The sequence below is a fragment of the Rhipicephalus sanguineus genome, chromosome 8 (assembly GCF_013339695.2).
Source record: "Rhipicephalus sanguineus isolate Rsan-2018 chromosome 8, BIME_Rsan_1.4, whole genome shotgun sequence".
NCBI classification, from domain to species: Eukaryota; Metazoa; Arthropoda; class Arachnida; order Ixodida; family Ixodidae; genus Rhipicephalus; species Rhipicephalus sanguineus.
The window spans coordinates 154,309,474-154,329,722 of NC_051183.1; the positions used below are offsets into that span (position 1 = coordinate 154,309,474).

The following is a 20,249-nucleotide window of genomic DNA, read 5'->3' on the forward strand; positions in this document are numbered from 1 at the left end:
CATCTCATGATGGACAACCGTGACTAGGCGGGCTGGACGAATCCACTTTAACACACCAGAAGAAAAGTATTAAATGTCCGAGTTTGGAAGTTTTTTGGCCAAAAACAATACCAATATACCGATTCTTTTCTTTGCTTATTTGTTTTTACGTGTCTGGAAGCAATTAAAACAACTATTTAAGGCACTTTATTTGCAAGATACAAGCGAAATATCTTTTTTTGAGAATGTGCAGAGGATTGGCATCACCGCACTGCACCATGGAAAGTGCCCTCACCTCTCCAGTCTTCGGTGCAGAAAATGACCTTTTGAAATGAAAAAAAGATAAAGCACAGGGACATGCCAGCCCGTGCGAAAAAGAAAAACAAACATGGACGCGCCACTGGGGGTTTGCTTACATCTATCGACGTCCACGGCTGACACGTTGAGACGCGGTCGTCGTCTGACTCCGATGATTTAGAGAAAATATGCTGCTCTGTGTAGTCGCTGCCTTGCTCGCAGGAGAACTGAAATTCTTCATTCCGCAAAACTTCAGCAAACAAGAGTTTCTCTCTTTTATTTCTTTTTCCTCCTGAACAGGACTGTTGCCAGATTGCACATGCTGCTTGTGCAAAGAGAAAAACGCCATTTTCTAATTCCGGTTACCAGAATAAAGTGCTTTCTCAACCAAAATGTGTGTTTTGAATGTGTTTTTAAATTTTCTACTGTGCCAGCTGTTCAAGTCAAAGAGAACTCAACAAATGAATCAGGGTAGCTTAACTGTGGCGACCCCAAGTGCTTGTTTCATGGTGGATAAAACCAGCTCGTCTTCGGTAGGAAAAGAGTTAAAGGCACACCGAAGAGAAATATTAACCTTTGATAGTACCACAAGTGCATGTCTTGCCATGAGAAAATGTGTGAAAGGAAAACGCAGGTTGCGACGCCACATTGAAGTTCCCGCACCAATAGCTGTGACGTCATAGATCGTGACAGCATCTACTAGGAACTACTTAGTTCTTCACGAGTGAAAACATCATCCTCTATGGGGGCCACACACTTGACGCACCAAGTTTCACGAAATTTTGTTGAGTCAGTGTGGCCAAAATACAAAAAGACACTTTTGAAGTTCGCAACGTCAGGCTGACATTTGTTTGCAGAGATTTTCGCATGAAATTCAAAAACGAACCTTTCCTCATATTCTCCTCTGTTAAACTGACACAAAATTTCGCCGCCGAGATAGCATGCGGAATCGATTCCCGTGAAAATATCAACAGCAAATATAGCTTGGAAGGTATTTTGTACGAATTTAGAAGTTCGCATGCGCGATCCAGCACTATACGCCACACCTCGCGACATTGACACTTTTGAAAGTGACTCGACAGTCACCCCCCTACTTCCCTGATGTTACAACGCTGCAGCCGATACAACAAGTTATTATGACGTCATAGTTGCCATTTCTCTTTTGCCGCACTTGCGCCAGCAGACTACTTTTTGGCGGCTGCTCGCGAGTCTGTGGCCGCCGAGATTGTGTTCGGCGACACTGCTTCCCCATTTCCTGTTTGAAAGGACTTGTTGATTTCCTTGTTCTGTCTGGGCTGTGGACCGCGTGGCATTGCATCACAGTTCTTTGTGTTGACGTCGTCGAGCATTGCACACGCCAGGTGGTGACAGTCTTACCCAGTGGCTTGTCGTTTTTCGAGCTCTCGCAAACCAAAACAGAGACTGGTCAGTAATGAGGAGCTTGTAATTATCTTTATCGTGGGCAAAGTGCAATAAACGAAGACAGAAAAGAGGAGAACAACACAAGACGGGCACTACACTTTAACTGGTTTTTAATCGCAGAAGTCGCACGCAAGAAAACTAACAAACAAAACAACCACGGCAAAACCCAGCCTGATAACAAAAGAACGAGCAACATATTCAACTATCTAAATAGGAGAGGAACGTCCACCACCAGGGTGACATGTCCCTTTGCAAACAACCTTGCTGCACCACGTGCATTTCTTCCTCTTCGCCCACAATGAATCCTCACCCTCTAGCCCAATTTGCAGCTCTGTTCATTATCTGTTGTGGGCTGCAGCAGTCGATGTGCCATGTTATAACAGGCACCCAGGAACACTTTGCAACAAAAAAACGCGAGGCCAGAATTTTTGTGTCAGTACCCCTTAAAGGGCCAGTAAACAGCCCCTAGGTCCAAAAATTGCAATGAAGATAAATATGCGCACTTTTGCTGTGTGAACATGCTGCCTCAAGAATTTTGCGAGTACGTGCTATAATAAGGAAGTTACAGGGTTTAGAACATCCGTTTCAGCTGGTTTGAAATTTTCGCGCAGCCTCGCCACCCTTCTTCGCCACAGGGAGGGGAAGGCATAGCCCGTCGTCGGGACTCCGCCCACTTCGGCAACGTGACACGACGTCAGCAACTGACGTCATCGGCGAGCTCGATCAGTCGCAATGCACTTTCACTTGCTGCGGCTCCTGGTTGTTTATTGTTTACATTGTCGCACATGCTCCATAACTTGACGGGCAGTTTTCGGCTCTTCGATATTTTTAAACCTTTGTGACAGTTCACAGTGCAGTGCTCAGGAATGCATGCTTGCTTTCCAAGACGACTAAGGGGCGCGAGATCAAAGCGTGGAGAACCCCATGCGTCCTGTTTGAGCTACCGGAGATTCCCCCTCTCTTCGCGCTCGATTTGCAGCTGACAACTGAACAATGCTTCCTACAACGTGTTGCTCATGTCGAAGATGAAGTGTGTACAGGTGCCATGCAGTGCGAGGAATATACGCACGACAACTGCGTGGTTGAAGCCGTATCACCGCAGGGCCAAGAAACAAAGTGCAGTTTCGTAGCAGTGGGCGGGAACAGGAACTAACGTTAACTTGTTGAGACCTGGTTTAGACCTATCGATGAGCTCAGTTGTACGTCAAGTTGCCTATGGGCAAGTTTGCGTCACTGCTCGTACGAGGGTGATTGGTTAGGCAAAGGAAAGAGGCACGGGAATTGCTTTTCGAAATGGAGGGTCTGCGCGGCGCACAGGGCTGTAATATTCGGAAAATGTGATCGCAGTGGTCTACTGTACGCATTGGCGAGCTTGTTTGGGGGGTTTAAAAAAAAAAAAGTCGGAGCCTGTTTACTGGCCCTTTAATAAACCTACAATGATGAAATTAACAACAGTAGAGTTTTGAAAAACTGTGATCTATTAGTCTAAATAGGTTCATTGTTTCACTTCAGCGTCCATTTAAAGCACAGATTAGAACACTCGGCAGGTGACCATATTGCAAATGCTAGCATGATAACATTTCCAGAGGTTTGATTGATGGATGCAGGTGAACTTCAGTGTTCACATTGAAATGTTCTAAGCATGCTCTTAAGTGGCACTTTTTAAGTTCAGTCTTAACTTTTCATTAGTGCTGCGCAAAATTGGAAAATGAATGTCAATCAACTTGCTCACTCCTCGGAGCATCCCTGCAATGGAACCACCTTCCCAATGACATTGTTGCCATTGATGATAACAAACTGTTTACAGTGAAAGCTGTTGTGAGATCACAACAGCAGCTGATTTTTGTGGTGTAGTTATCCGCTGCCGCCGGTGTCCGTAATCGCTATCGCACAGGATAAGAAAAAAATATGCAGGCTCGGATGGGATTTGAACCTGGGCCCTCTGTGTGGCAGTCCAGTATTCTACCTCAGAGCCACACCGGTGCTTGAAACTCCTTCGCAAAAAGACCCTACACAGGTGTCATGTCGGGCAACGAATCACGTTAACGTATGTAATAAACGTAGTAGGAGAGTAAAATAACAACCAGCCGTCACACGATGCGAATCGTGTGACGAGTGGGTCTTTTAATGCTTCCAACCCATTGTGAAGGGCTCAGTCATAATTCTTCGTCATCAGCCACAGCATCTTGAAAGTCCACATAATGCCTTACAGATGTGTAGCGGGTACGACACTTTGCTGCGGAATGACGTATAATGTCATAGTAAGTGCTTCCCTAGTTCAGAAAAAATTATATCTATGGCATCGTGGATGCCTTGCAAGGGTACTTGTATTAGTTTTTCAGGAGAGTTTACCACGGGCTCAAGAAAGGCCACTCTTCCAGCTTTCGCTGTGACTGTGCTATGTGTTCCACACAGGCCTGGCGTTGTTGCAAGGCTTTATGTAGCTAACATTGTATAACTAGGGAATTTTGATATGTTATATTTATCATTTTGCTGCTAAGTATTTTGGCACAAATTAGCTAACACTGTATGTACAGGAATAATATAATCTTACATTGTTTCTTCATATTTGTACTTAACAGTCCTTTGTACAGCTACCTAAATACATTTATATATAGGTATTAGTATTACTAGTGTGTTGCTTTACTACATTACTGTATCACTTTCTTGCTGTATATTATACCTGTCGTGGTGGTCCAGTGGTTATGGTGCTTGATTGGTGACCCAAAAGTCACAGAGCCGAATCTCGGCCGCATTTTCAATGGAGGTGAAATGCTAGAGGCCTGCATACTTAGGTTTAGGTGCACGTTAACGATGCCCAGGGGGTCGAAATTTCCAGAGCCCTCCACTATGGCATCCCTCATAATCATATCGTGGTTCTGGGATGTAAAACCCCAACAATTATTATTATGTATAATTGTTGGGGTTTAACATCCCAAAACCACAATATGATTATGAGAGACACAATTATTATGCTGCATACTATCACTACCCAGTTGTTTTGTATCATTTCCCATTTCCCTCTGTAATGCCCTCATGCCTTGAGGGTGCAATAAATAAATAAACTGATGGCGCAGGGAGGAGAGCAAGATGCCCCCGCGACCCCCTCCACCGCCGCCTCAGCCCCAGCGGCCAGAAGCTGGCCAAATCCTTCTGTTGGTCAAGCAGGACGGTGGCGCAGCCAGTACGGGCCGTCTCCTGCTGCCGAGGCCAATGCCTCAACCTCCTCCCCAGCAGGTATTGCCTAGGCTGCAGTGCACTCTATTTCACATAGTCTACGCGAGTTTCTTGGAGAGGGAACAGGAAACTTGGAAAGAATAGCTGAGTTGAGCTAAGCCGCAAGGATGACGCAGCCGCTACGCATTCAATTTGAGTGGTGACTTCTATATTAATGAGAACTAACAAACAATAATGAAAGGAATGTATAGGGGATATTATGTAGTAATTAGGATATAAATCTGAAGAAAGTAAAGTGGACGAAAAGATGACTTGCTGCCGGCAGGGACCGAACCTGCGACCTTCGAATAACGCGTCCGATGCTCTACCACTGAGCTATGGCGGCGGTCATCCCCCCGTCCACCTTAACTCTTTCGCTACCGCACCTATTCAAATCGTTCAATTTGAACGATGCATTTCAAGTTTGAATTCTCGCGCCATCGTGCAGTTTACGGGCGCCTAGCGCCATCTAGGTAAGAAAAAGGGAAACGCACGAAGGGATCTGCGATGTTTTGCTTGTTTTTTGCTACGGGGAAGTTTTCTCTCACCGCAAAATGCTTCGGGTTGCTGCGCGCGCACGTCGGCATCGTAATCGCGTGTAGGCGTTCCCAAAAGACGACGCGTTTCTCGCGAATCCAGCACATCAAAAGTCGATTTTGAGTATGTAATCAGCAGCAGTGAGTCTGGAGAAGATGTTGACTTATGAGATATCAGCACCGATGATGAGGATGCGTCATGTCAAGATTCTTGGCACGGGCGAAAGACATGTTCCTCCTCCTCCACCTCCAAAAAAGTCCGAACACAAGCCCCAGGGGCAAGAAAAACGCTGAAATTGCAAGCTCTGCTATGACAAACGAAAGGCACAGATGAAAACAGCAGTTTTGTGTCAGCCATGTGGCGTCTATCTCTGTTTCATCCTGACGAGGGACTGCTTTCGAGAATGGCACAAGACGCACCCTCACTAACTTTCTTTTTCGTGGGAAGAACAGTTTTTTGCGATAATTTTTGAAACTTGTACAACCTTTTTGCAACATAAGAAGCTGCAAATTGTATATCTTGAATTTTTTTAACCTCATTATTTTTAAAGTTATCCTCTTTTTAAAGTGTTAAATGACTAATCACTGTATAAACTTTTCTTTATAAACATTTTTTTCATTAATATGTGTAGTAAATATATGTACAACAATTATGTTATTGGGCAGAGCGTTCTTTTAGCTACATTTTGCTACCAAACAATGTAAATAAGGCTTTAGTATCTAGCCGGAAAAAATTATTTTTCCCACCTAGTAAAAACGACCCCTTTTCCCGCGTTAGCAAAAGAGTTAAGGGGTATATATGTGCATTTAAACCTAGGAGTAAAACAGAAAGACGACCTAGTTGGTACTGATTCATTCTTGTATAACAGAAGCGCAAAAAGGACAAGGACAAGAAAGTGCACAACACAAGCGCTTGTCCTTGTCCTTTTTGTGCTTCTGTTATACAAGATTGAACCTAGAAGTGTTAGTCAGAGCCTATCAGAGCCATGGCGGCGAGTGTGGAACGCTCTTTTTTCTGCCTGTTGGTGTCACGTAGCACGTGATCTAGCACGGGACATTAGGAAGAAACTGTGGGCTCGAACGAAAGAACACCGGGACAGGCAAGAAAGGGTGTCACTGGTACACAGTAAAGTGCGAATCAACGGTCAACTTTTTGCTTGGGATAGTGAATGCGAAGATATAATTGCAGTGCAAAAAAACAAAGTTGGCATAGAAAAAAGAGTCACTCGAAGTCGACAGAAGTAACCCTGTTGAATGTGAGCACACGTAGTCTTGTTAATAATGTAGATCAATTCGAAGCTCTCCTTCTAGAAATTAAACCTGACATAGTTGCTGTCACGGAAACATGGCTGTACTCGGACATCTTAGACCATGAGGTCACGCTGTTGCGACCGGGTATTTGGATCCATCCCCTCCTCGGCAACCAGGTTGTTGCTACGATGGGGCAGCGTCGTACCCGGACTCCGTTTGGTAGCGTAGTCGAGTCTCCGGGTTGAGGAACTGATGCTAGCAAGTTGGGAAAACAATAACAAGTTTACTGGCACTTTTTGTACACTCAATTTACATCGTGGCAAGGTCAGAGTTCATCGACGAGTGAATTGGATGAGCCTGTTACCGAGGGCTCAGAGCCCCATTTCTCACTTAGCCCCGTCGTTTTAACCCCTCAGGCTGGCTCCTCCTTCTTGATGACCACCAATCACACACACGACCCCACCCACCATGGCACAGTCCATTTCACTGTCGCTGAGGGGTCGTTGCACTCTTGAAACAGCAAGGGTCAGGCGGTCGATGGCACGCCTGTGGGGGTAGAAGGGCAACAGGTTCCTCGGGCTTGTTTCTCGGACTCTTCCCCGAAGGGCAGAAAAGGGTTTGCGGCGACTCCTGTCAAAACATGCAGGTCAGGTCGTCTTGGCAGCACACCAATACAATCCCAGGTGGCCCATTGTGGAAACGTCTCCAACTTGGCCATCCCTCTATTAGGTCAAGATTCTTCCCATTGTCGATCGTTTGCCGTCCCGGGGATTCCGTTTCCAGGAAGGATGCAGGTGTTCTAGCAGTGTGGGAACGCATCGCCCTTCCATTCTCATGGTCAGCGCGTCGCCACCGACTGCCAGTCATAACAACGCCGCCAGGTTATGCGATTGTGCGCAAAGATAAACTAGAGGAGGGGGTGGCGTGGCACTTTTCTTCAATAAGGAATTGCGCTACTCTGTCTTGCCGGGCAAGCCTAGCATTGAAGCGGTGTGGTGCAAATTGCAGCTGCAAAAGAGCTGTGTATTCGTTGGAGTTATTTACAGACCACCTAATGCTGAGGCAAGTTATCTGGAACGTCTTCAGGGTTATATGCACGATCACGTGACGGGTGGTGTGATCATCATGGCTGGGGATCTCAATCTGCCTGAAATGGAATGGTCATCGTAAACAGTGCAAAGTGCTGCAAATGACGTGCTATTAGATATGTAGTTCAATTTTAACCTCGCACAACTGGTACTCATCCCCACACGTGTGCAGGGTAGATCCAGCTCTATTGTAGATGTCGTGCTCGTTAGTGATCATTTTCCAGAAGACCAGACGCGCATCGAAATCTTAGACGGTATATCTGATCACGGCTTAGTCCTATGCACACTGCCTCTATCTGGTCTTTCTCGACACCATGGCCCCGATAAACACGTTCTTGCATTCAACAGAGCAGACGACGCAGCAATAATAACATATCTTAATCATGAATCTCTGGCCTTCTATGATCTTTGCTTGGACAAAAATTGATTGATGGATCACATATTGTTACAATTCAAGGCATATGTCATTCATTGCATTGAGAACTTTGTCCCCACAGAGCAAAAAATTACAAGAAAGCATAATGCCTGGATCATACGCGAGATAGTTAATATAAAACGTAAAATCAGTAGGCTGAGGAAAGCTAGGAGGTGCATAAATCCCAGTGCATAAATCTGGGGACAAATCAACTCCATCAAACTACAGGCCCATTTCCCTAACTTGCACTAGCTGTAAACTACTCGAGCCTATTATCCTTAAATTCATTACAAAGTTTGTCAAAGACAATGACCTATTACACCCCAACCAGCACAGTTTTCGGAGAGGCCTATCGACCGTAACGCAACTAGCCGAAACAATCCACGATCTGGCCGAAGCAATCAATCAACACTCCCAAATTGATACAATCTTTATGGATTTCTCAAAGGCATTTGACCGGGTTTCCCATGAAAAGCTAGTTTTCCAGCTGGTTTGCAAACTCGGGGATGGGCCAGTGACCCGTTGGATATCTAACTACAGTCGAACCCACTTATAACGATCCCAGATATAACGATCTATCGGTTATAACGACCATATTTGGGTGCACTTACGATTTTCCTATGCTAACCATTGAAATTGCGTCCATATATAGCAAACATTTTTTTAAAGCCTCCTGAACGCTTCATACACAGTCGCGGTAAAAATATAGTGTATACGAAGCGAAAAAAAATTAGAACAGGTCTTCTAAAGGATGTTCTAAAGCAAGAGAGGCGCGTGCCCCGCTTCAGTTTACTCGCGACGAAGATACCCTAGATCAGCTAGCACTGCACGCTGATTTCGGACGCTGCGAGCGAGGTCGCTCACTTTCAAGTCATTTCTTCAGTGGCGGAATGGCAGTGAGGAATAAAAAAAAGAAAGAAATAAGAAGCAGCATAAAGCCTTGCGGTCACCTTTTCGCATGGCAAACTTTTCTGGCGCCGTTCTCTGCAGCTACGACCGCCTACGATGAAGCTATACCTTGGAACACAAGAAGCCATAAAATTCAATAAGCGATGACCGCGATAATTTTTCGCCGCATAGAAGTTAACTGCGTTGACGGCACAATGTGCAGCAAAATGTCTCGTCTTTTTGGTAACGGCAGAGACTGGTCGATCAATGATTACGAATTCTGCGCGATTGCGGCGATGCTTTCATGGATAAGCATCAGAGGAGAGCGAAGGCGATGTGGTGACCGGCGATGAACGTACCATTATAACTTATCACCGACAACCTTATCACAGTCATCTGCAGCTATCTGTGTGGCTGCACGTATGGCGTAAACTGTTCGGATTGACGGCGGTACGAGCAGTACAAGCGCAACGTTGCCGTTCGCAAGTTTGCCGCCACCGCGCCGTGTGAGATAAAGTGCGCGTCGCTTCGTGGATACGAAAGTAGCTCGCTGATATTGAGTGACATGGGCACTGAGCAACGTCGATTCACTTACAGCGTGCGTATACCGTGTATGCTTCGTGTTTTATTAGGTGACAGCTATGGCGCTAACCCAAGCATGCCGCGCCTCGTCGCGCAGGACTGTCAGAATATCGCGGAGACATAGTGCGCATTACTTGCAAAATGCTTGTATTCGCCATGTTGAACAAACAGGCTACCTGCCGCACCCGTGCACGGTCTGAAGGGAAGCAGACACAAAGAATGCACAAATGTGCGTAATACAGCAAGCGGCCCGGCACTTATGGCGTGAGCAGTGTAGGCGACACGCTGCACGCAACTAGCCAGGGATGATCGTCTCCACGTGGCGGTACCGCCGTTCAGTAAAACGGTGTCAGTTAATTGCAAAACCAGTTGAATTCACTCGTGCACGCTATGGTGGCTAGAGGGGAAGGTGTCAGCAACAACGCGCCGGAGACGAAGCATTTTTTCATGATGATGCGACGGCGCGGGAGGCATCTCGTTGCCGACAGCAGCGCCGCCGCATGGGCGCGTCCTCGGGCGCGTCTGTTGGCTCCCAGATTTCATCCACGCGCTGGCTTAGGTTCGCGGAGGTGTTTGGCACGGACGCGAGGCGCGTTTTCCGTCCACGACTTCTTACGGCGCACGCTAACCATACAACCAAATAATTTTCGAGATTAGGCAAACATATCAATGAAGCTGGCCCAACAAGAGCTTTGGTAATTGCTTCGTGCTGCTGAAGCTTTGTGTGGAGTGTAACGATTGGAAAACACTGCACCTCGGCTTATGCAGTGGGTGGTCGTTTGCGGGGGTATAGCCCCCCGTTTCGCTGGCAGCTTCTTATAAAAGTACGCAGCGACATTGGGGAACAAAGCTGGAACCAAATCTGGTGTTAGGGAAGGGCGACCACGGGGAATTTCCACTGTTTCACCGTTGATCACGTGTGTGTAGCTGCGAAATATAAACCCCTCGTGGAAGTGAAGTTCACAGACAGCGCTGTTCTTGGCCAGCGGCTTATCAGCTCGTGGAATGGAACGTTCCCATCCCTGGTGACGTTCATCATCGGCGGGATAACTGCGATGAGAGAGACCTTAATTTCTATCTTCTTTCCTGTCTCAGACATATCCCGTAGTGGATCCATATGCGAAACACTGTCTCTGCTGTCTCTGTTGCTTTGCCATCACGTAGCGTCAGCACATGCAAACAACAACCTCGCAGGTGAGCTGTCGGCGCGTTGTAGCGGATGCTTTTCAGCTTTCTTGCGAGCCTCGGTCGACCACATAAAGTAACTAAGGCACGCGTCCGCTGGTCCGGTGACGGCAACGGATAATCTATCGACGGGACGACACAACTTCACGACAGAAAGCGTTTTGTGTGCTGACGAGATCGGCAGCAACACTGGCGTTCGCCGCACAATTGTATTTTTCGCTCGCGAGAAAACGCGACATGCGTTTCTCGCTCGCGAACAATGCGGCATACGTTTATCATTCGCGAGAAACGTGACATGCTTTTCTCGCTCACAAAAACCACGACATACGTACGTTTCTCGGTCGCGAAAAACGCAACATGCGTTGCTCGCTTTAGTAGACAGCGTGCCATACACGCGTTTTCTGACTAGGAAATTCACGTTTCCCGCGAAGCGCCGGTGGCTACGGGAACGCCTTTTGCCATCAGGCACCAATACGCACAAACAAAAGCCGCAAGTCACATAACACGCGCTTTGCCGGAGAGAATCCACGAGACCACTTCGACAGACCTCGCTCTAGGCATCTCGGAGACGACGAGCACACCACCTGTCGGCGTCATGAAAATGTGCCGCACCGGCTTTCACGGCGCAGCCTGGCCGATGCTGACACCTCCCCCTCTAGCCACTATATGCACGCAGCGGATGAAGCACAGCGGGCACCGCTTCACAGAGCGGGAAGGCTTAACGTGACACCAGAAGGGTTGTTAGCACTTCTCAATAAAAATGCGCAGAAAAAGAAAGCGGCTATGTTGCCTAGATGTACGCCCATCAGCGCAGGAAGGCTCAGACCCGTGCAAGTCGTAGTTACTGTTCGGACGCTTTCCTGCAAGGACAAAATGTGTACAAGGGCAGACACAAGTGGGAGTCAACTTCAAAAATTTTTTTCTTGCTTAAAACAAAAAGTAACTTGATAAAACTTTATCATTTTGTGGGGAGGGCACGTTGCTAATAAATGCGCTATTTGGAGCATTTTTACTAGGACCACCTCAATGTTCAATTTACGACTGAACATTGGCCAAAACTAACTTTTTTGATAGTTTGCCGCCGGCTGTACGCACTATTTCGCTCTATATGCGGCTAAAACTATTTTTCGCGCATTGTGCAACTTCATGACCATCTTCTAACGCAAAATTTTCCTTTTCACTAAATGTAATGTTTCCAGAAAAAAAGTCCCAACATAGACCATATTTCTCATAATCAAGCCCATATAAAAAAATCGCGGTAGCACCAAAATTGACAAAACATTTTTTAAGTGTAAAGTCTATCATTGTCCTGCAGAAAAAAATTTGTCCCGGCCTAATTCCGAAAGAACGAAATTTTAAATAAATTGTTTTCCGTGTCATACTTACGAGCTTCTCAAAAAACTTCACATGAGCATTACGCTACTGAAAAATTTTTTTCACAAAAAGTATCTTGGTGGAAGACTTCTCTCTTCAGATAGATAGTCCTTAATTTTTTTCAAGCAAATCGCAGGTGGTCGAGCGCCAAGGTTGGGACAGTTGGCATGGAATGACCCCTGTATTTGTTTTTGGGAAGTTCGAATAGTAAAATTCCAGTGCGAATTGAATCTAATAGCAAACACTATTAGAAAAATATTCGAAATTTCGAATATTCGCACACCCCTACTTTTTAGGGCTTGTTTTTCTTTGTTAGACACAAAAGAGTGTTCCTCACTCGCCGCCATGACTGCGATCGGCACTGACTAACACTCTTAGGTTTAAATGCACATATATATCCCATAAAGCGGATGGGATTATGACCGCTGCCGTAGCTAGTGGTAGAGCATCAGACGCGTTATTCGAATTGTCGCAGGTTCAGTCCCTGCCGGCGGCAGGTTGTCTTTTCGTCCACTTTACTTTCTTCACATTTATATCCTAATCACTACAAATAACATCTCCTATACTTTCCTTGGCATTATTGTGTGTTAGTTCTCATTAATATTGTGTTTAACAAAGAAAAACGAGCCCTTAAAACCTGTCTCCTTTCTTTCTTTCGTTAGCATCTCTTGCACTTGCTCGTTGATAATCTTGCACTCTGATGGTGTCACTCTGTAAGGTTTATGCCGTGTGGGATGCGCCGATGTGGTGTTGATTCGGTGACGTGTTCGAGATGCTGGAATTGAAGGCATTTGGCTGCTTTTTGAGAAGTCGAACACTTTAGAATGCTTGGAGAGAACGTTGAGGAGGGTGTGACATTCACTTTGGCTAAGTGACTTGCTGATCATTTGTAGCAGTTGTAAATCCTCTGAACATTGAGAAGCTACATGTCTGTTCTCGCCTGCAGCATCAACAAGAGCAATCAGCGTCGTAGATGATTCGGGTTTGAATGCAGGAAGTTTCATGCCACCAGGCGACATAGCAGGCTCCATTGAACCGTTGATTGCCCACACACCTGTGCGACCGTTAACTACAGAGACTACGCAATGGGGAACTAAAATGTTCTTTTTCACATAGGCCCAATGAATTGGTTCGAGTGTGGCGTCGAACTTGGCGAGGTTGTTACTAGAACAAGTAGCTGGAACACACATGGCAGAGAATGCAGGAACGACCATGTCCTTGGAGACAAAAAAAAAAGTGCAATCATCACGGGCTGAATTCTCCAAGAGCGTCAATGGAAAACTACCGTGCACGGAAAGCTGCCCACTTCTGCAGTCAACGGTTGCCCCACACTCCCGCAAAAAATCAATTCCTGAAATAACGTCATGTGTGGATCGCGTAATAACAGCAAATTCTGTGGGAAACACATTGCCGCACAAAGACACATCCACAGTACAAACTGCCACAGGACACAACGCATCACCACTCACACCGCGGAATGTCACAACATGACTCAAACAAAACATCACCTTAGACCCGAGAAGGTTCTTGAAATTAACACTCATCACACAAATAGTCGTGCCTGTATCCGCAAGTGCCATGGTAGGGACGCCATCAATAAGTACGTGAACTTTGTTCTAGAGCATAAACAATGACGGAGGTATGTCTGTCGATAGTGCCTGGTATGCTGCGACCTCAGCCCCATTGGCCGCAGCTGCTAGTTTTCCGGCGGCGGTGATTGCGTGCGACGCCACGGTGATGGGGATCGTGGAGCACGTGGAGCTGGCGGCGAGTCAAGCTTCGATCAGAGGTTGGCTACGAGTAGCGTAAAGCAGCAGGTGCGCATGGAGGCCGTGGCATAGAGAACATGCGGTCGAAAGGCTGCGTATTCATGGGCAAGGGCTCTCGCTGGTACGAAGGGCGGTAGTTGCAAAAACGTGAGATGTGACCCGGAACACCACAGGTGTAGCACACCGGAGGAGGTCAAGACACGCCCGGCTGCTCAGAATAACCAGCCCTCTGAGAAGGTGTAGGATGGTAGTATCGCTCTTCACGGGCACCGTAGCCAGCCGACATTCGCTGAGGAAAATGAGGTGAGCGCAAACTTCGTTCGTCATTCAAGGGTGACCAATATGAGAACCCAGAGCCGTGTGCCTGTGTGTGCCAGAGCCGTGTGCCGAATTAACTGATAGTTGCCATGGAGCCAGGGTAGCCAGTGCTCGTGCGCATTCTTTGTCTCTTTCATAGCCTTCCTAGAAGTTGTTGGCCCGTGAGAGATTTGCTGACATCGAAGCAATTCTTCTCTCACAATCTGCCGCATTGTCGACGCCAGGTGATTGGGCATCATTGTGTCAACACTAGCCACCGTCGTGACGTTAGAGAGACAGCCAAATTTTGGCGCTATCCATTGCATCTTTAGTGTTTTGAATGTGCGACAATGTTGCATCATGCGGACTCGGAGGTCAAGCTCTCTTTTCGAATGAGCAAATTGTACACGTCTTCTGCCATCCCTTTCAGAACATGTCCATCCTTATCCTCTTCAGGCATCCTGGCTTCCACTATGTTGTACGGCTTCAAAATTTCTTCAATGTATGCGGTACACGTCTCACCTGGAAGCTGTGTCCTCTGAGCCAATGTGTGCTCCACCCGCTTCTTCGCATTGGAATCACCGAAGCACTTCTGTACTTCCTCAACAAAACGATCCCAAGATGTGAGCATGTCTTTGTGGTTCTCATACCACATGAGACCTGTGTTAGTGAAAATACAACATGACTGAGCTGCTCTGCTGAGTCCCAGCCGTTGCTTCTGCTCACCCTCTTGTATTTCTTCAGCCACTCGTCCACGTCTTCACCAGAGGTCCCACCAAAATTTCGGCGAAACTCGATAGTAAGGCAAGAAACCTATCGGTGTCGCCCTCGAAGCATCAGTGCTCTGATCATGGGACGTCTCGATCGGCGGCTGCGGCGAAGTCCGGGTAGTGGTGCTTCTGTCATTGGGTTTGTTGTACTCCGTACCTTCCACCAAACTAATAAGGCGGCAATAGGGGCTAGTTGGTACGTCTTCATGCTTGTGATGTGCTGCCGGAGGACACGGACCAGAGGAAACGAGGAGAACAACACAGGGTGATGCACTCGCAACGTTGTGAGTTAGCGCATCACCCTGTGTTGTTTTCCTCGTTTTCTCTGGTCCGTGTCCTCCGACAGCACACCACAAGCATGAATTCCACCAAACTGTTACGTGCACAGGAGTAAGCACAGAGGCACAAAAGACCATGGTGATCGCAGGAGCAACGTCGTCGTCCTCTTCCTCTTCTCTCGGTTCCCTCTGGCGCATGCGTTACAATATGTGCACATTAAAGGGGAATTCTGGCGTATTTCTGGCCGTATTAACCCTTTCATGGCCTATGACATACATGGATGTCCTCTCCAAACATCTTCAAAACTGTCAATCACGTACGTACATGTACATCATCGCTTGTATGTTTAAAAAGCGTGCCTTTTTCGATCATTTCTTTTGCTTGGCATGTGCTGCCTCATTGTGGGGATGCATGAACTTTTTTTCTTGCGCCGGTGTCTATCCGTGTTTTGTTTTAAATGCGAAGCATTTCTTAGCGAACTTCTGCGACTTTGAGTGTATCTATCTATCTATCTATCTATCTAGCCGCCTACGACTTTGTTCTCTCCTGGCCGTTCCGTTAGTCGGATGTATACCAAAATTGGTGTGTCATAACATGGCCTTATCACGAACACAAATGACAGGTCATATCATGAAAATCATGACACGCATGTCATGAACAGCATGATTTACATTCCACGGCCTTTGGGCTCCCTGGCCGTTCCGTTAATCGGATGTATACCAAAATTGGTGTGTCATAACATGGCCTTATCAGGAACATAAATGACAGGTCATATCATGAAAATCATGACACGCGTGTCATGATCAGCATGATTTACATTCCACGGCCTTTGGGCTCTCGCGGCCGTTCCGTTAATTTCATATATACCAAAATTGGTACGGCGTGACAAGAGTTCATGGCGAACATAATGACAGGTCCTAACATGCAAATCATGACGCGCATGTCATGTGCAGCATGATTGACATGACATGGTCTCGGGGCGCTCGCGGCCGTTTAAATGGAGGGATACATACGAAAACTGGTGTGACGAGACATTTCTGTATGACGAACATAACTGACACGTGGTAACATGAAAATAATGATATGCATGTCATGTATGACATGATTTACATGCCACGCTCATGGCGCACTCGCGGCCGTTTCGCTAGATTGATATACACCAAAATTGGTATTGTGCGATGTGACTTTATGAAGAACATGAATAACAGGTGGTAGCACGAAAACCATGACATCCATGACATGTATGTCATGATTTACATGCCACGCTCATGGTGCATTCGCGTCCGTTTCGCTTGCGTGATATACACCAAAATTGGTGTTACGTGACACGACAATATGACGAACATAACTGACACGTGGTAACATGAAAATCATGACATGCAAGTCATGTACGACCTGATTTGCATGCCACGCTCATGATGCGCTAGCGGCAGTTTCGGTAGATTGATATACACCAAATTTGGTATTGCGCGATGTGACTGTATGAAGAACATTAATGACAGTTGGTAAGATGAAAACCATGACATGCATGTCATATATGTCATGATTTACATGCCACGCTCATGGTGCATTCGCGTCCGTTTCGCTTGCGTGATATACACCAAAATTGGTGTTACGCGGCACGACTGTATGACGAACGTAAGTGAGACGTGGTATCATAAAAATCATGACATGCAAGTCATGTACGACCTGATTTACATGCCACGCTCATGCGGCGCTAGCGGCAGTTTCAGTAGATTGATATACACCAAAATTGGTATTGCGCGATGTGACTGTATGAAGAACATGAATGACAGTTGGTAAGATGAAAACCATGACATGCATGTCATGTATGTCATGATTTAATTGGCACGCTCATGATGCATTCGCGGCCGCTTCGTTAGCTCGATGTACACCAAAATTGCTATTGCGCGAAGCGACTGTACGACGACGGTAAACGAGACGTGGTAACATGAAAATTATGACATGCACGACATGATTTACATGTCATGCTCATGACGCACTCGTGCCGTTTCGCTTGCTTGACACACCAAAATTGGTATTGCGCGACGCGCCTGCATGACGAACGTAAATGAGAGGTGGTAACATGGAAATCATGACATGCAGGTTATGTATGTCATGATTACATGCCGCGCTCATTATGCATCCCCGGCCGTTTCGCTAGCTTGGTATACACCAAAATTGGTATTGCGCGACGCCACTGTATGATGAACGTAAATGAAAGGTGGTAACATGATGATCATGACATGCATGAAATGTACGTCATGATTTACATGCCATGCTCATGGCGCACTCGTGGCCGTTTCGCTAGACTGATATGCACCAAAATTGGTATTGCGCGATGTGACTGTATGAAGAACATGAATAACAGGTGGTAACATGAAAACTATGACATGCATGCCGTGTATGTCATGACTTACATGCCACGCTCATGGTGCATTCGCAGCCGTTTCGATAGCTTGATATACACCAAAACTGGTATTGCGCGATGTGACTGTGTGATGAACATTAGTGACAGGTGGTAACATGAAAAACCATAATAATCATGTCATGTATGGCATGATTTACATGCTCTACTCATGGTGCACTCGCGGCCATTTTGCTCCTTTGATATACACCAAAATTGGTATTGCGCGATGTGACTGTATGACGAACATAAATGAGAGGTCTTAACATGCGAATCATGTTATGCATGTCATGTACGGTATGATTTACATGCCACTGTCATGGTGCACTTCCGGCCGTTTTGTTAACGTGATATATGCCAAAATTGGTATGGCATGGCACGAGTGCGTGATGAACATAAACGACAGGTCATGCATTTATATACCAGAATATGCGTTTCATTGGCATGGTGTACACTAGATTGTGCATGCATGCGTGCATGGCAAACATGCGATATATGGTGGACTAGATGCCATGGCTTGAATGATTTCATTTGGCTCAAAGATAAACAAGGCGATGTATGCAGCTCCTTGCTGGCTGCTTCGCATTACATCGATTCCCACAGTGCGTGGGATCTGCCGAATTTTTTTTTTTTTATGCTTTACAACAGCGATGTGTCAACTATCTTGCGCATCTGTTCGCGCCAGGCGTGCGCCGGCTAGTTTCGGTTTCCTCCTTTGGGTGGTTCCCGCTTCTCGCGCCCATAAAACTGATGGCTGTCTGGATTGGAATCTCTCAAAGGGTGACCGCTTTGTTACTCTCTCATTTATTGCTCCCTGGGGAGCGATTACACCCATTTCCATGCAGGTGCGGACTTACTCAAACGATGCCGCGTGGTTGTGTTTCCTGTATTTGAGACTCACAAAAACCGCTTCCGTCTCATTGATGATAAGCTGAAAAGTTATTATTCGTTTCTCACTTGTTTTTGCTTCCCAGACGCACGCAGAACCATAAAGTTTTCTTCAGTGCGCTCACCTGCGTGGTTTGTTCGCGCAATGGAAGAGCGTGCCGGTTGCTCTGCTGTAAGTGAGTTGAACGGCGATTCAGAGGAATCGCCACTTGACTGCCGAATCAGAATCTGATTCATCAAATGTCAGCCCGTCAGACAAGAAGTTACCTTCGAGTTAAGACTCGGGTGTTGATGAACGAGCAACATTTCAAAAGCGTGCATGGCGAGACGATGTTGACTGGATCAGAGGTGACTTTTGTGCCTCCACGTTTTCATTTGACGCCACTTTGTGCAGTTATTTTTGTACGACCTCTTTGAACTGTGTTTATTGCAACGCATCATTTTTTAACGGTCGTGTAAGCTTTTCTTAGAATTTATCTTGGTGTTACATACTCATGAATACAGTCAACGTCCAATTTTTCGGACTCCCTAGGGACCGCGAAGTCGTCCGAAAAATCGGGCAGTCCGAAAAAACGAATTCATGCTTTTTTATTCCGCTCAAGCGGTCAAATCGCCACAGCCACGTCCGAAATAGCTTTAATGCCTCCCAGTACAATTATCAGGCATTTTGGTGTGCACCCAGGCTCTCGCAAATACATTCGGTGCCTGCCGCGAACCCTGCTTAACTACGAGCCAACCGCTACTTGCAAGTTCGCATCTCGTGATGAGCGCCGCTGATACCAGCAAAGCGCGGGATAGATTACGGCTCTCTCGCATGGAGCGTTTGGAAACGATGAAGCGGAACACAAAGACTGTGGCGGAAGAGCGGACGACTCGTCCGGCTTTCCCCGATGCGTGTGCGCATGTAAACGATGCGCACACACATCGCCGAATCTCCGCCGGTACGGAGCATTTGCTGCCGTGTCAAGCCGATCGTTTCTAGTTGTGTGCAGCATATCGCCAACTAAGCTGACGCCGTCACTGTACTGTTGCTATATCGTACGCACGCATTTATCATGAAAGGGTTCGTGATGCGCACTGTGTTCCTGACCGCACACGGGCGCGGCAATGACGAGCTGGTTTCGTCCGTGAAGGCAACGCGTCTGTGCGGCGCACTTGGCGGTCTCGCACAAAGAGGCAGCAGGAATGGCGGCGCGGCGCGTTTGGATTATCGCCTAGATTAAATGCGTGCAGTACGCATGCAACTGCGCTAGGCCACATGCACTAGCGAGCAGTTAACTGAAGATGCTTATCGTAAGGGTTGTCAGCGATTAAGCCGTACTGGCGCGTTTGCCACCTGCCGCCATCACGCCTCCGTGCATTTCCGCTCCTTATCCGTAAAGACATCGCAGCACGGCGCCGTGATAGCGGCCCCTTTGAATTTTTGGTCTGCTTCACCCCACAACGCTTCGGCATTGCGGCAAAGCGGACTTTTGGACTCTGCTGCTGTCGCAAACAGATCGACTCGCGAAAGCGCTGGTTTGAACCTACGAGATGATAGACGCGGCAGAGGTGGGCCTTCAAATACTGCCTTTCGGACCTGCAATTTGGGCAGAAAGTCCGAAAA

The 20,249-nt window shown here is 46.9% G+C and overlaps 1 protein-coding gene across 3 annotated transcripts in view; it reads left to right on the forward strand.

Moving 5' to 3' along the window:
• The window catches only part of LOC119402411 (mediator of RNA polymerase II transcription subunit 1.1), a 107,750-nt gene that overhangs the window by 60,548 nt on the left and 26,953 nt on the right, over positions 1-20,249 (forward strand). For all 3 annotated transcript variants that reach the window (XM_049418631.1, XM_037669552.2, XM_049418630.1), the window contains exon 2: positions 4,776-4,935. In XM_049418631.1, the coding sequence (XP_049274588.1) occupies positions 4,776-4,935 (160 nt within the window). The remainder of the gene's footprint in view (positions 1-4,775; positions 4,936-20,249) is intronic.